The 23,798-nt window shown below is 38.5% G+C and overlaps 2 protein-coding genes across 2 annotated transcripts; one reads left to right on the top strand and one right to left on the bottom strand.

Annotated features, from left to right (window-relative positions):
* The first annotated feature begins 11,714 nt into the window (after positions 1 to 11,714).
* LOC145136818 (LRR receptor kinase SERK2-like) lies at positions 11,715 to 13,490 on the top strand. Its single transcript, XM_079070933.1, has 4 exons — positions 11,715 to 11,814; positions 12,565 to 12,670; positions 12,973 to 13,089; positions 13,167 to 13,490. The coding sequence occupies exons 2-4, from the start codon at positions 12,595 to 12,597 to the stop codon at positions 13,367 to 13,369; spliced, it is 396 nt and encodes a 131-aa protein (XP_078927059.1). The 5' UTR covers positions 11,715 to 11,814; positions 12,565 to 12,594; the 3' UTR covers positions 13,370 to 13,490.
* Positions 13,491 to 14,684: 1,194 nt separating this feature from the next.
* Positions 14,685 to 16,472, bottom strand: LOC145135581 (CHD3-type chromatin-remodeling factor PICKLE-like). The gene is made up of 8 exons (XM_079069835.1): positions 16,323 to 16,472; positions 16,113 to 16,235; positions 15,900 to 16,003; positions 15,686 to 15,767; positions 15,338 to 15,592; positions 15,203 to 15,234; positions 15,033 to 15,102; positions 14,685 to 14,826 (listed from the first exon to the last, which is right to left on the bottom strand). Exons 3-5 carry the CDS (start codon positions 15,986 to 15,988, stop codon positions 15,428 to 15,430), a joined length of 336 nt encoding a protein of 111 aa, XP_078925961.1. The 5' UTR covers positions 15,989 to 16,003; positions 16,113 to 16,235; positions 16,323 to 16,472; the 3' UTR covers positions 14,685 to 14,826; positions 15,033 to 15,102; positions 15,203 to 15,234; positions 15,338 to 15,427.
* Positions 16,473 to 23,798: the final 7,326 nt, after the last annotated feature.

Below are 23,798 nucleotides of genomic sequence, written 5' to 3'. Positions count from 1 at the left end.
GACCCGCAACTAACTATTGTGCACAATCTATCATCGCCCCATTAGGTCTCAACCAGTCCATGCCTATAATCACCTTGTTCCCATGCAACGGAATGGGAATCAAGTCTACCAGGTATCGCTCCTCGAATAACCTCAGCACACAATCTCGGAAAACTGCTGATGCTCGCACCGATCGATCGTCGGAAATCTCTACCTCTAAAGAGTAATCGAACCTGCCCGAAGACTCAAAAAACCTCTTGCTGAGCACAAGAGAAACAAAAGATCGAGTGGCACCTGAATCAAACAACACCTGTACCGGAATACCGTTCACATGGAACGATCCTAATATGTACATACAGAGCATATATCAATATCATAAACATCATATAAACAGATCAGAGGGAAAGAATCATACCCGTCACCACATCGGGTGCGACGCGTGCCTCCTCGGTAGTCAACTGGAAAGCCCGGCTCCTCACCACTGGAGCCTCTCCCTTGCCCTGCCGGCCATCAGTAATCCGCAGGGTCGTTGGAGCTGGCGCCTTCACTGGCGCTGCTGCTGTCAACTGGGGGCAATTGGCCTTCTTGTGGCCCCTCTGGTTACAGTGGAAACACAGCAACTCAGATGTCAGAATAGTGGGTGCAGGGGCGGTACAATCCCTGCTGAAGTGCCCCGTCTTGCCGCACTTGTAGCAGCCCGACGATCCCAACCTACACGCCCCCTCGTGTGGCCTGCCGCATTTCCTGCAGCGGCCCTGTCCTGACTGGCCTTTCGGCCTACCATCTGATCCCTTGGGCTTCTTCCTCGAAGCCCCAGTCGTCTGTCCCTCCTCTACCTTCCTCTTCCGGATATGCTCCAGATCAATCTCCCTCTCCCTTGCTCTGGCAATCATGGAATCCAGGGTAGGGCAAGCTGAAAAACTAACATGCTCCCGAATGTCAGCTCGTAGCATGTCATGGTAGCGGGTCCTCCTCATATCCTCATCTCCCGCATACTGGGGCACCAGTAACGCCCTCTCCCGGAACTTGGTGGTGATCTCCGCCACAGTCTCCGTAGTCTGTCTCATATCCAAAAACTCCCTGGCCAGCTGCTGAAGCTCCACAGCTGGCGCGAACTCACTCCTGAACCGGGTCACAAAGTCCGGCCATGTCATAGCCTCAACAGCTGAGGCTCCCAGAGAGTCACCAACCGACTCCCACCAATCTCTGGCCCTGTCTCTCAAGCACCCTGCTGCATATCTCACCTTCGACCCGTCGGGGCAGAAGCTGGTCAACTGTGCAGACTCAATGTCTGTAATCCACCGTGTGGCCACAATGGGGTCCTTCGCCCCATGGAAATCCGGCGCACCACTGCCCCTGAAGTCCTTAAAGGACAGTGTGCGTGATCCCGACTGGCTGGTCGCCATGTGGCTCCTGAACGCCCGGAGGCGATCCTCCACCAGCTCGACAATCCCTTCCTTGATCGACCCAAAGATGACCGGGGTCGCATCAAGGATGCCTCTAGTGATCTCGGATGCGATGAACTCGTGTAGCCTCTCATCCACTGGTTCGGAACCTGAGCCCGAACCCGATCCCTCTCCTGAGCTGCCAACTGCTGGCCTCGGACGTAGTACCACCATTCTGCAATACATAATGACAACCGTCAGTGATACTGATACATCTAGAGGGATCACACCCAACACAAGTTCCCTGGTCTTGCCTCAGCCTTCCTCGATTCAAGTACGAATCCTCTGCTTTCAGTAGTACGGGCCCATACTACCTTCCACATCTATCCGTACTCTCCTCAAGAACCGCCTCGACTCCACCAAGTCCCTTCTACTACTACTGATCTCTGCTACTCTCATCCTGGGCTTGCCCTAGGGAAATCTCTGACTCTACCTAAACCAGTCCTCAGCTGCTGAAGGCCTCCTCGTAATGTCAATTAGTCATCACCTGAATACCATCACATGTGACGAGGCTCAGATAATCCTTCGAGTACAAGACTCGTCCCTACAACGGTTAGACTCAGACAAGAGCTGCGCAATAGGGCCAAGTCCAGCACTCTGAGATTATTCAACCCTGATCACATGTGACGTGACGTATCCACCTAATGGCTAACTCCCATCACTCAGAGCCCCACATAGCACAAAGCGTGCAACATTCAGACAAAGGGAACGATCTCAAGCAATCCTATCCTCATAACAGGAAACTGTACTAGCATACAATGCTAAACTCATACTATCAGGTATAACCTAAACAGGCTATCCTACTGCTGTCTATTCAATACTAGCATGCAATTCTTATAAGCGGAAACACATAAAGCAGGCACATATGGCATCATTCCTAGATCCTTAGTCCTATTCTAGCATGCTGTTCTACTGAAGCTGATAAACATAACATAAACTTGTATGGGTACTTTGGGGAATACTTACTTAAGCTCGGCCGGTCGCGCACATCACACACTTCGTTCTTTCTCAAAACTCCTTTAACTTATCTTTTAGAAAACCATTTTCTTGTAAAAAGCTTTTAATCCCTCGATTTGAGTCCAGACACCCCCAAGGGTGTGTCCGAATCCCTCAAACCAGGGCTCTGATACCAACTTGTAACGTCCCAAATTTCGAGTCCAAAAATTTCATTTTAATTAACTGATTATAAAAGCATTTATAAGAAAACCACATAAAATATATCATTCCGTAAATCAATATATCATGTCTGAGAACCCAAGTCATAAAATAGCATCATGTCAGAGTACAATCCCAGAATATCTCAAGTGCGGAAAATCAATGCGAGTGTGTATGATGTGCTACTACCGCGCCAGCTCCTTCCCCTTCGCTGAAGAGGTACCTGAAACCAAAACTATAAACTGTAAGCACGAAGCTTAGTGAGTTTCCCCCATCATACCACATACCATACAATCATATAGCACACATACTGCCGGACAATTCTGGGGTGCCCGACCTACCCGGTCCGGCCATTCTGGGGTGCCGACCTACCTGTACGGCCATTCTGGGGTGCCGACCTACCCGTGTCAAGCCATTATGGGGTGCTGACCTACCGGTGTCGAGCCATTCTGGGGTGCTGACCTACCCGTCGGTCCTAACAACCGAACCTCGGGGACTATTCCACCCCTTATTGCTACTTTCACATATATCATAACACTGACATACTATCAGACATATCTGGGGTGCCCGAACTACCCTTTGGTCTTAACAACCGAACTTGGGGACTATTCCCTTCCTACTACCACTATCACATATAACATATCATGCCAGCATATCAACATATCATCACATACTGTCAGACATATCTGGGGTGCCCGACCTACCCTTCGGTCCTAACAACCGAACTCTACTACTATCACATATAACATATCATGCTAGCATATAACATATCAGGTAGTAGCAAACCTGGATGATATCACAAAGACAATCATCCAACATACAACTCCTACTGGTGGGCCGGCATTGTGGCCGTAGACCCACCGCTACTGGAAGGTAACTCACCTCTTACGAGTAGCTGCTGATAATCTGTGCGGGGAAATCTCTGTCTGCTGCTGCTCCGGAAATCCTCCGGCTATAATCCCCACAAAACGCTCAGTCAGAATCTGATATATACTCTTAGGGTAAAATGACTATTTTACCCCTGACCAAGTCCAAGTCAAAGTCAAAGTCAAAGTGAACTTCCAGTTGACCTGATGTGACAACCCGAAATTTCTATTCTGTACAACCATGCAATCCAATAGAAGTCAGAACTATTTCTGCTAACTTTCAAGCTTTTTGGAATAAGTTTGAGTGTTTTTAAGTTAGTACTTCAGGAGATAACAGGAGAGAGGATGCCCTAGGGTTTATTGTGCATCAATAAAGTTCCAAAACCTCCAAGTGTTTGGAGTTTACGGCCTAAATGGAATTAGGGCCGTAAACCCTAATGACTATATAAGTGACACTTAGCTTATTTTTAACTTTTTTTCACACTTCCAAGTGTAGAACCAATTCTCTCTCAAGTATCATCCAGAGTTCTTCAAAAATCTTCAAGAAAGTAAGTGTTTTCTTCCTTTTTTAGTTGATATCTACCCTAATCTAGTGATCTTACATGATTTCATCCATGAAATCATTCCATTTGTGTAGATCTTCAAGTGTTCTTAGTTTCACCAAGAACACCAAGAACACACACTAGTGTTCTTGGACTTCTAGCACCTTTTCAAGCTTCTACATAGTAAGTACTCTTACTTTGGCTTGTTATAAGACTTGATACACTTCTAAAACATCTAGAAATCACAAGGAAACACTAGATCAAAGGTGTTTACGGTCCAAGATGTTCTTGGACCGTAAACCCTAATAAAGGGGCCAAAGTGTGCCCTAGTCCCTACCAAGCCTTGTAAACTAGTTTGGATCTCATCCTTGATGTGCTTAGGACTTAAAACATCAAAAATACCATAAACCATGGGGGTTTACGGCCGTAAACACATGGAGAAGTGGTCCATGGGCCGTAAACTCCATTTAGGAGTGAAATGATGCCACAAACACTTCCTAAGGCTTATACTTGAAGTAGGATGCTTCCTTATGACTTGAAAAGCTTCAAAACACAAAATGGGAGAAGTGACATGAGTTTACGGCCGTAAACTCATGGGTTTACGACCGTAAACTCCAAGGTTGATGGTCACAAAACCGTAAACTCCAAAGGAGTTTACCCTTGAACCCTAAACTCAATAGCAATGTCCTACCACCCTTAGATGAAATCCTTAGGACTTATAGCACTTAAATCAAGTATTTTACATGTCTTAGGATGTCTTAACTTGGTTAATTAGTTGTTTTATAACTAATTGGATACATATATGTGTCATTATATGTTAACTAGGATCCTTGTGTGTGCTCAAGTCTTCACTTGACACCTAACATCCTATACATTCCGTTCATCCAAACCACTCACTACAGGTGAGTTCATACCCCTTAATTAACCTTTTAAAATGTTTTTAAATGCTTTTATGGGGGGGGGGGATACAAGTTGATCTATCATAGTTATTATATCAATCACATGTGATTAATAACTACCAAACAAGTGGATTTCTTACTTTTCAAACTGTTTTACTTCAAACTGTTTTACCAAACTGTTTTACTTCAAACTGTTTTACAAACTCTTTTACATATCAAATGGTTTTATCAAACTCTTTTACATGTCAAATACTTTTACTTCAAATCTTTTACACTTATATTCTGTTAAATGTATATCTTTATAGATATAGTTATATAAGTAGGATTGAAAGGACTTAGGACTGATAACTCACCTTACCTCCTGTTCCTCGTTTGGTTGTGGACTTAGGGTATCGGCTATTTGTCCGAAGGTCGTTTGAATCCTAGTTATATATTATGTATATGTATATAGATATAAAAGTTCCTTCTTTCTATTCAATAGCCTTGGGTAGCAAGGGTATACAAACATGTTCATACATGAAAAACATATTACTAGTAAGCTATAATACGTATAGTTTAGGGATTTATTAATACTACTAGAACAATGAAACATACAATGAGTCAGTTCATACATGAGTCAATACATGCTAGATAGAGAGAGAACACACAATACAGGTAGTACACAGTACATTACAATACATGCTAGATAGAGAGAACACACAATACAGCTAGTACACACAGTACATTACAATACATGCTAGATAGAGAGAGAACACACAATACATCTAGTACACACAATACATTACAATACAGGCTAGACAGAGGGAGAACATACAATACAGCTAGCACATACATTACATATACATTTCTTCAATTATGTTAGCCACATAACGGGGCATGGCATCACCTGCCATGACCGTTTTGTATCCAGAATCTCCTTAATTGGGGAGCGTATGAGTTTGTGTATAGATCTATACTGGATTGACTATCCTACACCTTGCTGCTCGCTACAGTGGGACTTGCAAGTCTACGGGTGCCAAACGTCATTTCTTACGACGTCTTACATTGTCGTTTTTCTATAGAGTCGGTAGCAGGATACAGGCCGATCACATGGTACTTTAAATTACAATTGGTTTAAGGTAGTTAGTACAGCAGTAGTTACTTAATACAACACTACAGTACTATTTCATTTTCACATTGCATTCACTTTGTGATCTTCACACAATATACAGTAATGTAAAACTATATTTTTGGTAAATGATAGTCAGATTGGGAAAATACATACTCTTACAAGAGACACACACGCAGACACTAGATGCCTTGGTAGAAGGCTACTTTTAGTAGGAAACATAGGGTTTTCTAGGAGAGTCAAACATTTTACAAACATTCACAAACTTTTGCATACTTACACAGCACATACTTACAAGTACTTTCATACAAATACAGACACAAAAATACTTATGATCTCACCAGCTATAAAGCTGATACTCTCTTTCAAAATAACTTGTATCATCAGGTCACCAGTAGACAGGTACCGATGCAAGGTTTAGAGAAGATGGAGCTCGTTCAAGACTCATCTTTCATTTTGATGTATTCTTTGGTGTCTATATAACTTGACAAAACACACTTGTATTAAAATTATATTATTAATGCAATGAATGATGTTGTTGCTTGTTTACTACTATTCATTGTTGTGATACTGTACATGACGTCCTCCGCCCCAGAATGTTTCCGCCGTTCCTGGTTTTGGGGTGTGACACCTGACTTGCCAAGTTGGGCCGTCAACTCGTCGAGTCCCTAACCTTTTAACTGTCCTCATCCACGTCTCTACTCGTCGAGTTTAGAAATGACTCGACGAGTTCTCCTTCTATACGAGCATCGAATGAACCTTCATCCGACTCGTCGAGTTGTATGAACAACTCGTCGAGTCCATCCTCATCCTAAGAACCAGTACTGACCTCGACTCGCCGAGTTGTATGAACAACTCGTCGAGTTCATCTTCAAGAGTTGGGAGATTGCCTTGGACTCGCCGAGTCTGTTCATGCACTCGCCGAGTCCTATGAACTCCAGGACTATGGCTTAGCCCAGTACGCTGGGTCACTCCCCTGGACCCTCTAAAACCTTTCCAGCACTCCACTGGGTCTCTTTGACCCATAACAGAAAAGGGAAGTCTAGCCTCGGACTCGCCGAGTCGATACAGTCCAAGTCTTATTTCTTCGATTTCTGGTGTACAACTCTTGTCCAAATGATAGATCTAGGTCCCTAAACTCGATCTAGCACGTAAAGTTACGAAGTTTACGTGCATGCATGGGACTTTGAGTCAAAAAGGCTCTAAAAGAGACTCTTGGGTTGCATGGGGGCTTCCATGGGTGCAAAAGCAACCCTTTTCTGCCTTGTAACTCCTTCATGGACCTAGATCTGAAGCCTCAACCCCCAACCATGCTTGCAATCATGGTTGGTTACCAAGAATGGCTTATAAAAGCCCTAAATCTCCCCAAAAAGGGATCTAGCAAAAGAACAAGCAAGGTATCGACTTTATACCTTCTGTGAACTGCAAATGGTGCACCAACTTGAACTCCCTTGGTCTCCTCTTGATTTCTCTAGGCTTTTCCTTCTCCTTTGAATTCAAAATCACCAAGAAGCACCACAAAAGCCTTAGCTCTTATACAAACAGCTAGGGTTTGCTATGGGGGGTTTTCTGGAAGCAATAGGGACGAAGGGTGGCTGAATGAGACGTTTAAATAGGGTGCAAACCCTTAGATTAGGGTTTTTGTCCAGTCAGAGCCTACTCGTCGAGTCTGCAGCCGACTCGACGAGTCTGTCATCTAAATCCCGAGTAAAATCCATTTCTACTCGATGAGTTGGTCCTTCAACTCGCCGAGTCCCAGGCCAAAAATGCAAAATACTCAAATAAAATACATACCAGGAACCAGGTGCTACATCCTATCAATGAGATCTTCGATTCTCGCTTAGGTTGTGTCGGCTAAAAACTGGTTGATCTAAAATTCGAATTCCGGGCTGTGTACTGTTATGCTAAATCTTAGAAAAATCATAACTTCTTCATACGAAGTCAGATTTGGGCGTTCTTTTTATGCATGCTCTAGGTTTAACGTATACTACGACTTTCGTTTAGATTGCTAAGGCTAGAAAATAATTTATCTAAAATTCACTTTTTATGTTACGCGGTGCCGTGCCGGTTTAGCCGTAAGACTTCGACAGGTCATAACTTCTTCGTTATAACTCGGATTTCGGCGTTCTTTATATGTACAGAACCCTTGTGGCATATACTATAACTTGGGTAAGATTATTTACTCTAAATAGTCTTCTATCAAAAAGTCATTTTTGACGCTTATTGTCTCTAAATTGACTAGCTCGAATCTGCGGGCGTTACATTAATGATACTCAGTAGTCTAAATCCATAAAGGAGGAATACCAAGATCTTATTGATAATATAACTTGAGTGCTTATTCTCAGGCTAGAAGATGAAGATATCATTAATTATATATAGTTATTAAAAAAGAAGCATAATTCAGATGGTACACTTGCGCGCTACAAGGCTAGACTTGTGCTAACGACCACCACTAGGCTACTTTTATGTATTCAACCCATTGTATAGTTTAGACCAATGTATTTATGCATGCATCTTGAAAGGTAATGATAATATATGATCACATTCAATTGTATGGTATCAAAGCCACTTCTATAAAAATCCTCATATCTTCCTTATGTTTCTTTTATATCACCGACGACTCTCCTTTGCCACCACATAAACTATAAACTATTTTCAAGCAATTATGATCCCATGGAAGTTGTACTTACCTTATTCAAAAAGTTTTTTTGTGTTATAAACGTCAAGTCTTATGTCCTCCTAGTTCTTGACCTTGAAAGGTTAAATTATGACTCTTGGTAGAAATTATGCACCACTCATTATGAAGCCTATGATGCAATTGAACATAATAAGGTCACATATCATGAACTAAACACAAAACCCACTTAACCGAATTGGAAGAAAGTTGATGTTGTGGTGAAATCATGGATTTATTCCACTCTTTCTCAAAATCTTCTAAACATGATAATCAAGAAGGATTCGAATGCTCGTCAAGTTTGGCTGAACATCGAATGACTTTATTGTGATAACTAAGATTCACAAGCAACTCAATTAGATACCAAGGTCTAGAATGTCTCCATGCATGTGGAAGAAAGTCAATGATGTGGTGAAAGGATGGATTTATTCCACTCTTTTTCAAAATCTTCTCAATATATACTCAAGAAGGATTCGAATGCTCGTAAAGTGTGGCTCAACATCGAATGATCATGATAACTAAGATTCACAAGCAATTCAATTAGACATCGAGCTACATAATGTCTACATGCATGATATTCTTGTTGACACATATTATTCCAAAATCAAGTCTATTTCCCACCTTCTCGAGAACCTCGATCCCGAAGCCAAGGTACTTGACAAGAACCTTGTGATTTACACCATCAATGGTCTTTCTCCTTATTTTGATAACATTGAAAGCATCATACGACACCACTCACCATTTCCATCATTCACCGAAGCACATTCCATTATTGTTGGAAGAGCAACAATTATAATTTTCAAGGGGTCCTTGTCTATTGGCTCATGGTGACCACCCATCATCACCAGCCATTCTCTACACCACATAAAATGAAAGCCAACGGGAAAACAACCGCTGAACGAATCGCCAACAGCGTACCAATTTCGGAAACAACCTAGAAACAATAGCAACAATACACAACACCCACCCCTACAATATAGGTGGGTTTACTTCCCTCCATCAGCCCAATTCCACCAGACTTGGAGTCCTCGACCCAACAACACCCTCTAGTGGAATGATCCACAACCACGACAGTCGCCACCGAGCTTTCTCGACCCCGATCCTTCTCGACAAACAACCTAGGCCCACGTTGCTGTCTCACATATCAAGCCTCAGGAAATCTCTCTCAGGTTCTTGTAGCACCACCTTTGGCATGGTTTGGAATTGAGAAGCCAACCTACGACTCTTACCTAAATGTTTAGCTCCATGTCTCTTCAAGACCCGAACAAACAAATCATGGACACGGGTGCTACAAACCACATTCACAATAATCGAGGTAACATATCTTGCGTGATATCCTAGTTGGGAATAGGTCGAAAATACCTGTATTTGCCACCGGGACACACCGCTTTTCTCTTAAAAATCCTCATCGCCCACTTTACCTAAATAATATATGTATTACCCCTTCAATTATATGTCGATGATTTACAAGAGATTGGAGGGGAATATTTAGGCTTAGCTCAATGCCGGTTAGAAGTTGTGAAAGTGCACATTCATATACACTACAAGAATAATGACCATTAGTGGCGACGGGCGTCACAACTAAAGGGTCGCTGCTGTTGGCTCATCGTTAATGCTCCAATTGGCGCCGCTAATGTTTACCGTCGCCACTAATACCGTCCGTCGCCACTAAAAGTATCGCCACTAATCGTAGTTTTCTCTTCTTTTTTTTTTAGTTTTTTGAAAACGCTCCGTCCGTATACAAAACAAACGTTATACAATTATAAAAATTGTTATAAAAATATAAAAACGTTATAAAAACATATAACCAAAAACACATACATACATGCACAAATACATACATAATACACATACAAAAACACATACATACATATATAATAGATATAAAAAAATAGATATACAGACATGATACACATACTAATACACAAATACATACATAATACACATACAAAAACACACACACACACACACACATATATATATATATATATATATATATATATATATATATATATATATATATATATACATACACGATATACATACAAGTACACATACATATACAAAATATACATTCTACATATAAAAATTAAAACAAACATATATAGAACATGTGGTGGCGTTTAATCTGGCGAAGAAGAGTGGTGGTGGACCGTTGGCGGTATTTTGGTAGTAGGACCAATTTTCCGGCCAATTTCTAGCAGACAACAACAAATTCTGGCGGATCTTCAACAATTTCGGCTCTTCAAAAATTTCGGCAAGGGACTGAAACAATCTGATACCACCAACGAGTATGTCACATGGGGAGAAGATAAAGAATAAGAAAAATAGAAAAGAAGGAGCTGTTGCCGGAGTGGTGACTGAGATAAAAGAGTTCACAGAAGAGGAAAAAATGAGTTGAAGGGGTTATATTTGCGAAGGGTATTAGCGGCGACATCTTTGGGGGGAAATTTTGATGGTCATTTGAGTATTATCGGCGACACCTTTGGGGGAAACTTTGGCGGTCAAAATCTTCGAGTATTAGTGGCGCCACCGTCGCCGCTATTGGTATGTAAGGTATCGATTTCCAGTCCTTCGATTAGGGACAAAATCAACGGATAAGGTTTCACCTCATATTTCGATGCGGATCGGGGTCGATAGGCATTAGCGGCGACATCCACCTTTAGCGGCGACACATAATGCGAAAGTTACGTGTCGCCGCTAAAAGTGTCCCCGCTAATGTCTTTTATTCTTGTAGTGATAAGCTAATCATGGAAGTCTATATTAAGTTAACAAGTTATTATCAATTTATGCTCTTATATTCTAAAGGTATTGTCCAAATTCTAAAGTTCTTTTTGAGTCATCTATTATATTGTCAATACTCCCTTTGACGAAAAATAAATGGATTAAATGCCTCACCTCATACGCTACTTTGTCCCTACAACCAGTGTCTTTTTAGGAGAAAAAAGTAGAACCTTCGACTGACTAAGCAAAGACCAAGACCAAGCAAAACCCATAACAAATAACTTCAGAATCACCACTTTCAAGACATTCTTATATGAAGAGGGGTTTTTCGTTTTAGTTCGTTGATTTTATTTCTGAATTTTATAAATAGGTTTTATTTGCTTCAGCTGTGTAAAGCTAGCATTCGGTGTTTTTAGTTCCAGGTATTTTGCAGGGTTTTTTTTTTGGAAAGAAAAATTTATATTGCAAACAACTAGCTAGCAAGGCACTAGGGAAGCAAGAGTATTTTGTAAGTATTTCATGATCTTGTTGCGTAGTTAGGTGAGGATTCAGGCTTTTAAGCTTGGGAGAAAGGGTTGGAACCCCCCTTCTCATCCTGCGCTAGCTGGGGTTCTATAACTAGATTCGGACTTAATTAGCTTTTTAAATAACTGATTGTTTCTTAATCATATTTGGTTTCTACAACCTCTTTCCATAAATCATCTTCACATTCATAGTAGTTTTCTTTCAAATTAAACACTACTAGAAAAGGATTTTTTTCCTACGAATATAATACCAACGGAACAGTGGCAAAAATGGAACCCTAATATAACGACGGAAATAAAAGCAGTTGGTAATTTCCGAAAGAATACCGATGGATTTTAAAAATTAAAAAAAAATTATTTTATTAATTTCCGTTGGTATTCCTTGACAAACAAATCATGCTGGTACCTTTCCGACGGAAAGGTCTATCAGTAATCTGTCACAAATTTCGCCCTTTTTCTACAGAAAAAGTCCTTCGGATATCCGTCGGTAAAACTCTTTAGCAAAGGATTTCCTACGAATTATGAGGGAAATGAGGTTTTTTTTCCTCCTAGTACTAGAAGATAGTGGACATATACAACATATATAGATAGAGATCACATGTAAATTATGGTGTTTAGTATTAAAACTTCAATGCTTTGATGGTTTAGAGATCAGCCAGGCCCTTACTTAAATTTCAAATGAGTACAACAGCTGAGGGGTTGAATGCCCTTAATACACAAGTTTCGGCTCCAGCTAATTCTCCATCTCTTTCAGGTATCTCTCATTCGCCAATTTAACTTTAAGTCTTCACTTGCACTTAGTATCTAAATTGGTTCTTACACCTCAACCACTCCTTTATATGTTTATGTATGAACTTGTGTATGGTCATGGTGGATTGGCGGTGGTGATGGGTTGTATGTATCTATGTTTATGTGGTCATTCATTAAGGTCCTACTTGTCTCACAAGTGAGGACACGATTGGAAAGCCCTTATACTATGTTTGACATGCGTTTCAGAAAGTCCATATTTTGGGTAAAGGAATTATTTATTATCGCCTTCTCATTGTATAATTTCAGTTGGCATCTTGTGCATCATAGCTTTTGGCGGAGGATTTGTTGTTGCTGCTGCTATCCTTATTCCCCTCGCTTGGTGGCGGTTCAGAAAACAACAAGACCGTTTCTTAGATTTCCCAGGTTATTAGTAAATCTAACAAGATGATCACCTGATAATTTGGTTGAAAATGTGTTTTTTGATTCTTTTATGTTTTTAGATGGAGAGGACCCCAAAGTTCATCTAGGGAAACTCAAGAGGTTTTCTCTGCGCGAATTACAAGTTGCAACCCATGATTTTAGTAAAGGAAACTTTCTTAGTCAAGGTGCATTTGGTAAAGTTTACAAAGGACATCCACTACAAGAAAATTTCAATTTAGCTACGGAAAAATTCCGTAGCAAAAAGCTGAAATTCCGTAGCTAAACCTAAATAACTACGGAATTTGCTACGTAATTTATCAATTAGACTCCGTAGCTTTATTTCTTGTAGCAAACTGTTTAACTACGGAATTATATTTCCATAGCAATTTTGCTATGACAATTTCTACGACATCTATTTCGTTGCATTTGAATTCCATAGCGAATTCCGTAACTATTTTTCCGTAGCAAATTTCGTAGCTTTTTGTTCCGTAGCAAATTCCGTAACTACTTGTTCTGTAGCAAATTCCGTAGCCATTTGTTTCGTAGCAAATTCCGTAACTACTTGTTCCGTAACAAATTCTGTAGCCATATGTTCCGTAGGAAATTTCGTAGCCATTAGTTCCGTAGCAAATTCCGTAACTACTTGTTCCGTAACAAATTCCGTAGCCATCTGTTTCATAGAAAATTCCGTAGCCATTTGTTCAACAACAATTTGATCCGCAACAATAGGTTCCGAAGCAAATTCAGTATGATAAAAATATTCAATAAAATCCAATTTTCCAGTTATAATAGTCATAAAAATATATAAAAATGTTTTTAAATATAAATTTAATAGTTACATCAAATTTATAAATATATTATATCATCAAAAATTCTTCTACAAGGTTGTCTAATCATCAAAACTGAATATTCATTACAAATACAGTCAAGCAGTTTAGATTTGAACCGCCACATACACACAAACAACCACATGCTCAACCAAAATGGCAAAACCTGCAAAATCAAATTTACAATCAACTTGATTAAAATTCAGTATGTTGTATAAAATCCCATTTTGTTTTGCTTTAAGGGTTTCCCTAGTTTTTGACCAACTAGAAATATAAAATCTGAAATGTATAAAATTGTTGAAGATAGACATCATTAGTGTACATCCTACTAGACATCTTCCATAATGAAAACTGAATAGATACAAGTACAAACGACTTATCTTTGCCATTGCTTCTAGGAGACCATTGTGATGCAATGAAAACTGCATAAATGATGGTTGAGTCCAGATAAAAGTAAACAAAATACATGTAACATTACCAACAACCATCAATTCAAGTAAAAAAAAAATCTTTCATCAATAGCTGAAATCACAAATTTTATACCTACATCAAAAAGACTACAAATATTTTGCTTTCACACACACACATGAATAAATGTTTTTACCCTCAAATAATAGTAAAAATTTACAAAATATGAATTAGATTATAAATCTTAACCTCAACAAATAGTAAAATATATAAGATACAAATTAGATTGCAAATCAATGAATCATAACCACAAAATAAATGAATAATAGTAAAAACAAATATAAAATACATTTAACTGGGAGTATGATTTTGTAAATATTATCATAACCTCAAATAATAGTAAAAAAATAAGATACCAATTAGATTATATAAAAAAAATGAAACTCACGATATCTTATTGAGAGAAATCAAAGTTCTTGATTGCATCTGTTCCAACAATAACTACCTGTTAATCATTAAAGAAAAAGAGAAAATAAATAAGAATATTCAAAGTTTCAAACATCAATAGATGTTGACATGGTTAACAAAATCAATAGATTCAGAATCTTTTCCATCAATGAGCATATCCAATATCATAAACATTAGTTATAGGTTAATCAACTATTGCAACCAGAAGAACATGGCTTAATCTAAAGAATCAATCAGGTATACCTTGTCTTGTGGGAGGATGGAGGCACCATGTTTTGTTCTAAATATATGTTCTTGGATTGCTTCCTGAATCCTGCATATTATCAATAATAAATATTATTATTACTACTATAATTATCATTAAAGGAGAGATTGTAATAAGCATAAAATTGTAAGCTAGGCTCTCCCTTCACCTTGTATAAGAGGAAGCACTTAGCATTGTCAACTGTAAAATGATTAAAACAAGAGTCCATGAACAAATGCCATCACCCCAAACAAATTATGCAACTTATAAATGATTAAAAGATAAATACAACTGAAAAGTGTACCAAATGTTTTTTCCTGTAAGGCTTTTTCACAATTAGACAATTCTGCTTCATAATTAACATCAGCATCAGAGCTTACATCTTCTACAGACATCATCTGCTTTCGGCTTCTTTTACCCTTTTCCATAGAATTAAACTCTTCAATTTGTGAACTTCATATCTGTCTTTTAACAACTCCTCCCAATAATTTGATCTTTTTGGTTCTTGTATTTCCTCTTTCTCTTTTGACGCCTCATCAATGTACTCAAAATTTGCCACCTAATCATATTGATATACACAATAAGTATTAAAAAGTTCAAATCTTTAGTGTAGAGGTCAATAATGTCGATTTATAGTGCGGAAAATGAAAACCTTAAATGCTTTTAAAAAGGCATCTTCTTCTACATCATCCATTGCAGCATTTTCTTCTTCAATGTAATCATGGTTAAGCAATCTATCAAAGTGTCAACGGTTACAAATGTTAAAAGAAGATATAAAAAACCATTTAGAATTATTTCTTTTTTATTTAACAAGCTTAATCAGAACAACTATAAATATAGATGAGTAAATATCTTGCATTATTTACCTATCTATTGCAACATCATCGTATTGGATTTGTCTTGATTTTAAAGCCTCATCATTCTCATCAGCAAATAATTCCTTTGATCCATACATGATAATGTCATCCAGCTTTTCTTACATTGTAATAAAACATAACCAGATTACATAACAACTTCTTAATCAATGTAATATATTTTGTCAACATGCATATGAACATCAAATTATCATAAACATGTACCTGATTGATGTTTTGATTTTAAGCCTCCCAACAACCAAATGCTCCAACACCATCTTCTTCTTGGTCATCCCCATCATCCTTTCTTGAATTGTTCCTCTTTTTATAAGTCTAAAATATTATAACCTGAAAATGGCAGCTATCAGAATTTACAGAAACACCCTTATGTTAACCAGCCAAAACACAACATGATCTCCTGTGATAATTTCTAACCTTATTTTTCTGTCCAAGACGATGAGCTCTGGCCATTGCTAGTTGCAGATCAGCATGTGGATTGCAATCACTATTACAAAAATATATCAAGATAGAAACATGCAACTACAACAACAAATAACTACTAAAAAATTACAACTTTACCTGTCATAAATAAACAGACTAACCTAACTTTGAATAAAAGTAGACCCCCACCCACACCACCTAATCTACACACAAGTTGCATCTCATTTTGATGACAATCAATGAAACTCAAGTATACTATATGTTAAAAGAATCATCCAAGTCTTAAAAGTCCAACTCAACAGTTTACTGTACTGCACATTAACATTCATAAGTATAATGCATTAGACAATAATATTATGTCCATCAATTGTAGTTTTTAACAACTTTTGGTGATAGAGTTAAACTGATCAAATCAGTGAAATTATCATATTCAACTGTAGGTTAAAAAATTCATAAAATTCATAAAAAAATGTGAAATTATCGGCTAATAAATACAATATTAATGCTAAAGTCTCCACTAAATCCGCAAACATTATAAAATTGATCAAATCAGATAATTTAGGTGGGGATAATTCAACTTATGACCTAAGATTTATGGTATCCAATTCTCAAAGAGGGAATCAATCATTCGAATTAATCCATAATTTAGAGTAATTGCAGAATCTAGATTGGCTGATTATGAAGAATTCAAAATGTAAACAACAAAAGAAATATCGTAGAGGAGGTTGTTATGGAAAACCATAAGTCCTAATTTCCTGAAATACTCTGTTTTCTATTCATGAAATGAAGCCACCAAAACCCTAATTTAACTCTCGATCAAGCTTATATGTAATAGATATCAGAATCAAAGCGAAATAAAAGGATAATCAGATTCAAGTTAATTGGTGGTGAGAAACTACAATTGATGTGCTTCTTCAAAGAAATAAAAGGCTAATCAGATTCAACTCTATTTTAACAAATTCATAAAATTAATAAAAAAGTGAAATTATCAGCTAATAAATACATAACAAAGAAGAATGTTACCTGTAGGGACGAAGAAGATCGAGAAAAATCTACCGATTGACGGAGCAGGTGGCGAACGACAAAGCAAACGAGAGTGAGAGGAGCTCCCTATAGAGTGAAGTCTGATCGATAATGGTGTAAGTGGAGATTGGGGGAAAATTAGGAATGAGGAATAAGGAATTAGGTCAAAATAATGAGTAAAGAGCAAAAGTCCAGCCTAGAAAATAATTCAGACGTGATGGGGAGGCTGAGCAACGGCGGCAGGTTGAGAGAGGGAGAGATGCGATCGGCGGGACAGGTCATGAGATCGACAAAATCTTCTGCAGTTTGATCGGGATACCTCTTATTTGGGGAAGAAGTGTATTTTGGTCATGTGATTTGACCTATTTGCCCTTAATGAGAGTACTTCTTTCTCAATTTTCTGCAGTTTGAACCTTCCAATTGAATACTGCCCAATCGTACCTTCCAATTGAATATTGCATGTTTTTTTTACCCTAGCAACATATGCCCTTTACTTGTATTATTGGTATGTGAAAGGATTTAATTTTGTGGAAGTTTCCTTCAAACTTCAACATTGGATGATTTCTAGAATACCATTCTACACATGTGGTTTTAATTTGTCAAGAATGGGTGGTAGCATGTTTGTCAAGAATGGATGGTAGCATGTTTGTCAAGCTTGGATGGTAATAGACAATTGAATTCATACATTCATTTGCCTATAAAAGGAAATGAAACCAAGCTTATTAAGAAAACAACACACCTCAAATTACATCTTCATTTTTCTCTCATATTCATACAAATATATATTTGATATATTTGTTTTTCTTTCCTCTATCTCTGTAAACACTGAATATTATAGTAAATTGGTTCTCGGCTTCCTCCGCCCGTGGTTTTTCCCGATTTGGGTTTCCACGTAAATATCGCGTGTTTTTTCTTTTTATCGTTCGATTTATTCTTGGTTGATTATTCAAATAGTTTTATATTCCGTTGAATCGCTATCGTGATATTTGGGTTTTATACTTCGATCTTGAAGTTATCGATTATTTATTGTAGTCGATTTGTCTACAATTGGTATCAGAGCTATCCGGGTTTTCCGATAACGATTCGTAAAAAAACTATTTTCAACCATGTCATCGATGAAGTACGATATTCCTTTACTTGACAGAAACACAAGATTCCCTCTCTGGCAAGTAAAGATGAAAGATGTGTTGATCCAAATGGATCTCCACAAAGCACTATTAGGAATGGAGAAAATGCCGGCAACTTGGTCGACTGAGGAAAAGGAGATGAAAGATCTGAAGGCGTCGTCACAGATCCGTCTGCATCTTTCTAACGACGTTCTCCAAGATGTGTTGAAAGAGACATCCGCAGCGGCTCTCTGGCTAAAACTCGAGCAGCTACTTATGACGAAAAGCTTGCCCAACAAGCTACACTTGAAGCAACGACTTTTTAACCTAAAGATGGGTGAAGGTAGTTCTTTGTCTGATCACCTCTCTACCTTTAAAGAGCTTGTAGGAAATCTGGAGAATATGGACGTCAAATACGAAGATGAAGACTTGGCGTTATTTTTATTATCTTCTCTCCCAGACTCCTACGATCACTTTCGTGACACCATTATCTATTCTCGGGACACTCTTGTCCTTGACGAGGTAATGACTGCTCTTGATTCAAAGGAAAAGATGAAGCAGATAGTTGGGAACAGTAGCAGCGATTCTAAAGCCGAAGGTCTCAACATCAGAGGGAGACCTAACGAGAGATGTAGCTCTTCACAAAACCGATCTAGATCTAAGTCCAAAGCCAATCGCAAGTATTGCAATTATTGCCACAAGAAGGGACATCTGATCGATGAATGTTTCAAGTTAAAGAACAAGGAGAAAGCAAAGGCAATCGCAAAGGGAAAAACAACCAATAACACCGTTGAAGCCGATGTTGCCGAAACTGGTTCCGATGGCGAGCTTCTATCCGTTTCAGACTACGGTTTAATGACCACGAGTGAGTGGGTACTTGATTCAGCGTGTACTTTTCATATGAGCTCCAACCGAAGCGTTTTTCATTCATATGAAAAGGTTAACGAAGGCCACGTTCTAATGGGTAACGACACTTCGTGTCGTATTATTGGACGGGGTACACTCAGGTTCCGCATGTTCGATGGCGTTGTTCGAACGATTCAAGATGTGAAGCACGTATCCGGTCTTAGGCGAAATTTACTAAGTCTCGGTACTTTCGAGAAGAAAGGTTACGAGTTTGTTGGCAAAGACGGGAAACTCCATATTTTCAAGGAAGGTTCTGTGGTCATCCGAGGAGTTAGAAAATCCGCAAACCTTTACATTATGGATGGGCAAGTTATCTCCGGCGAAGTCTCGGTATGTTCTAAATCCCTCTCCAATGCTGATCGCTCTCGTCTATGGCACCTCAGGCTCGCTCACATGTCATACCATGGTATGAATGAACTAAGTCGAACGGGGTTGCTCGGGGAGCACAAATCAATCGAACTTGAATTCTATGAAGATTGTGTATTTGGAAAGCAGAAGCGAGTGAGTTTTATCGGTGGCAAACATACGACGAAAGGGCCACTTGACTACATACACTCTGATTTATGGGGACCAGCGAAGGTTACATCGAAAGGTGGAGCCTCTTATATGCTCACGATAATTGACGATTTCTCAAGAAAGGTATGGTCGTTCTTCTTGAAGTCAAAGGGAGAAGTATTCCAAACTTTTAGAGATTGGAAAGTATTGGTTGAAAAGCAATCAGGTTTTGAAGTGAAATACCTTCGTACTGATAATGGACTGGAATTTTGTTCTGAAGAATTCAACTCCTATTGCCGTAGGGAAGGAATTACGAGGCATCGCACCGTAGTTCATACACCACAGCAGAACGGTGTAGCGGAACGTATGAAACGCACCATCATGGAGAAGGTCTGACGCATGCTATCTCATTCGAAGTTGCCGAAGTCTTTTTGGGCCCAGGCCGCTTCAACCGCATGCTACATTAGCAACTGTTCCCCTTCTCGTGTTATTCAAAAGAAGACCCCATTTGAGCTTTGGTCCGGCCAACCTGCTGATTACACGAAATTGATTCCATTTGGATGTCCAGCATATGCCCGAGTTGATAACGGTAAATTGGAACCGAGGGCAATTAAATGCGTCTTTCTCGGATATTCGACAGGTGTTAAAGGGTTCAAATTATGGACCCCGGAGCTAAGCAAGGTTTTGACATCTAAAGATGTGACCTTCGATGAAAAAGCCATGCTTCATCCTGTCTCCAACATTCAGACCAGAGAAAATGAAAATTCGAAAAAGACAAAGTTCGAGTGGAGGTGGAGTTTCCTTTAAATTCATCTTTCGAGGACCAGTCTCATGAAGGTGTCGAGGTTTCTCAACCCTCGAATAATCAACATTCCTCTTCTCATGAGCCAGCCGAAGCTCCAAGCCAACCTCACAGTCCCTCCATTGCAAGAGATAGACCTCGCAGACAGATTGTACCTCCAAAGAGATATGTTCAAGCCAATTTTGTCGCTTATGCACTTACAGTTGCCAATGAAGTTGAGTCTGTTCTGGAGCCCACAAGCTACAACGAGGCCATTCAATCCAAACATTCTAATAAGTGGATGGTTGCCATGCACGAGGAGATGGAATCTCTTCAGAAAAATGGCACATGGGATCTCGTTCCAGCTCCAAAGGGTAAGAAGACAGTTAAGTGCAAATGGGTCTACAAGTTGAAGGAGGCTATCCACCCAGGTGACAAACCAAGATATAAAGCTCGTTTGGTAGCCAAAGGCTACAGTCAAATCCCAGGTATCGATTATACCGACATTTTCTCTCCGGTTGTGAAACACACGTCAATACGTGTCTTGTTGGGATTAGTTGCCTCTCATGACTATGAATTAGAGCAACTTGATGTTACTACATCATTCTTAAATGGTGTGCTTGAGGAAGAGATATATATGCAACAACCTGAAGGTTTTGTAGCTCCTGGCAAGGAAAGCTACGTGTGCAAATTGAAGAAGTCTCTTTATGGCCTCAAGCAATCTCCTCGACAATGGTATAAAAGGTTTGACTCATTTATGACCAGTCACAAGCTGAAAAGGTGCACCTACGACAGCTGCGTTTACTACAAAAAGTGTGACGATGGTTCAATGGTCTATCTACTTTTATACGTGGATGACATGTTAATTGCAGCGAAGAATATAAAGGAGATTCAAAAGATAAAAGACCAGTTGAATGCTGAGTTCGATATGAAGGACTTGGGTGCTGCCAAGAAAATTCTAGGAATGGAAATAGTGCGAGACCGTAGTGCAAGAACTATATACCTTTCTCAACAAAGCTACATTGAGAAGGTTCTGCACCGTTTCAATATGCATGACGCAAAAGAAGTCAGCACTCCTTTCGCAGCCCACTTCAAGCTATCATCCGCCTTAAGTCCTACCACCGAAGAAGATATAGCATACATGGCAAAGGTACCATACTCCAGCGCTGTAGGATCTCTTATGTATGCTATGATTTGTACACGTCCAGATTTGTCATATACGGTAAGCATGGTGAGCAGATACATGGCGAATCCAGGAAAGGAGCATTGGGTTGCTGTTAAATGGATTTTTCGCTACTTGCGAGGTACTTCCTCTTTATGTCTGCGGTTTGGAAAAACCGATAATGGAGTACTTGGTTATGTGGATTCCGATTATGCAAAGGACTTGGATAAAAGACGATCGATTACAGGGTACGTGTTTACTTTGGGTGATTGCGCAGTTAGCTGGAAAGCGCAGTTACAATCTACTGTAGCGTTATCCACCACTGAAGCCGAATACATGGCTGCTACGGAAGCAGTGAAGGAAGCCCTCTGGTTGAAACGGTTGATAGGTGAGCTTTCAAACAAGTTATTTGTTAACACTGTTTTTTGTGACAATCAAAGTGCAATATTTCTGACGAAGGATCAAATGTTCCATGATCGAATGAAGCATATTGATGTTCGTTATCACTTCATCAGAGATGTTATTGCTAAAGGCGATATTACAGTAAACAAGATTAGCACCAATGATAATCCTGCTGATATGTTCACTAAAAGTCTTCCAATAGCCAAATTCAAAGCATGTTTGGATTTGGTGGGTGTTTCAGATCGCATTTGAGCCTGATAGGCTCGTGGTGGAGGAAGTATATTTACTTTTCGAAATCAATTTTTTCTCATATGGTGTTTGCAGATTCTTATAGAGATTTGGAGTATGATGAGCTGTTGATAAACTGTTTTGCATGATCATTGTGCAAGTTAAAGTTTTTTCATCCTGTCTCATTTGAAGTCAAGGTGGAGATTGTGGAAGTTTCCTTCAAACTTCAACATTGGATGATTTCTAGAATACCATTTTACACATGTGGTTTTAATTTGTCAAGAATGGGTGGTAGCATGTTTGTCAAGAATGGATGGTAGCATGTTTGTCAAGCTTGGATGGTAATAGACAATTGAATTCATACATTCATTTGCCTATAAAAGGAAATGAAACCAAGCTTATTAAAAAAACAACACACCTCAAATTACATCTTCATTTTTCTCTCATATTCATACAAATATATATTTGATATATTTGTTTTTCTTTCCTCTATCTCTGTAAACACTGAATATTATAGTAAATTGGTTCTCGGCTTCCTCCGCCCGTTGTTTTTCCCGATTTGGGTTTCCACGTAAATATCGCGTGTTTTTTCTTTTTATCGTTCGATTTATTCTTGGTTGATTATTCAAATAGTTTTATATTCCGTTGAATCGCTATCGTGATATTTGGGTTTTATACTTCGATCTTGAAGTTATCGATTATTTATTGTAGTCGATTTGTCTACAAATTTTAAACCATTATCGTGTGTTTTCTATTTTTTAAAATTAAAAAAATAGAATTACAAATATTAAAAAAAAAAATTAAGGATTTTTGAAGATCTGTCTTTTAATATCAACAAATAGAAATTTCTTTTATATTGACTTTTAATGTGAAAATATATTTGTTCAAATTTAAAATTGATTAGAATTTATTTTAGTAGTATAAATCTTTTTAATAAATATGTCAAAGTAGCAACAAACAGAATATGCTTAGAGTTAAAAATTATAAATACAAACATCAATATCATATATATATATATATATTTGAGATCACTATAATCAATTATTAGTTACTATGATATAATTATATAAGGAAGATAGATATATATATATATTTGAGATCACTATAATCAATTATTAGTTACTATGATATAATTATATAAGGAAGATAGATAATTCTTGATTCACATGTTTACGTAATCATATAGAAAATACTTGAGTTTATCTTTTTTTTTTTTTTTTTTGTGTTTGTCTTTTTTTGCTCTCCATAAAATTTTCTTTTTTTGCTCTCCATAAAATTCAACCAATTGGAATGATTAACATGAAAAAAAGAACTACTGCATGAAATTTAAATGAACATTGTGTTTCTTGAATTTGTCCTATTTATGA

This window comes from Lactuca virosa, chromosome 9, assembly GCF_052849685.1.
Source record: "Lactuca virosa cultivar CGN04683 chromosome 9, Lactuca_virosa_CGN04683_v6, whole genome shotgun sequence".
Classification (NCBI taxonomy): Eukaryota; Viridiplantae; Streptophyta; class Magnoliopsida; order Asterales; family Asteraceae; genus Lactuca; species Lactuca virosa.
This window is presented reverse-complemented; position numbering and strand designations above follow the sequence as displayed.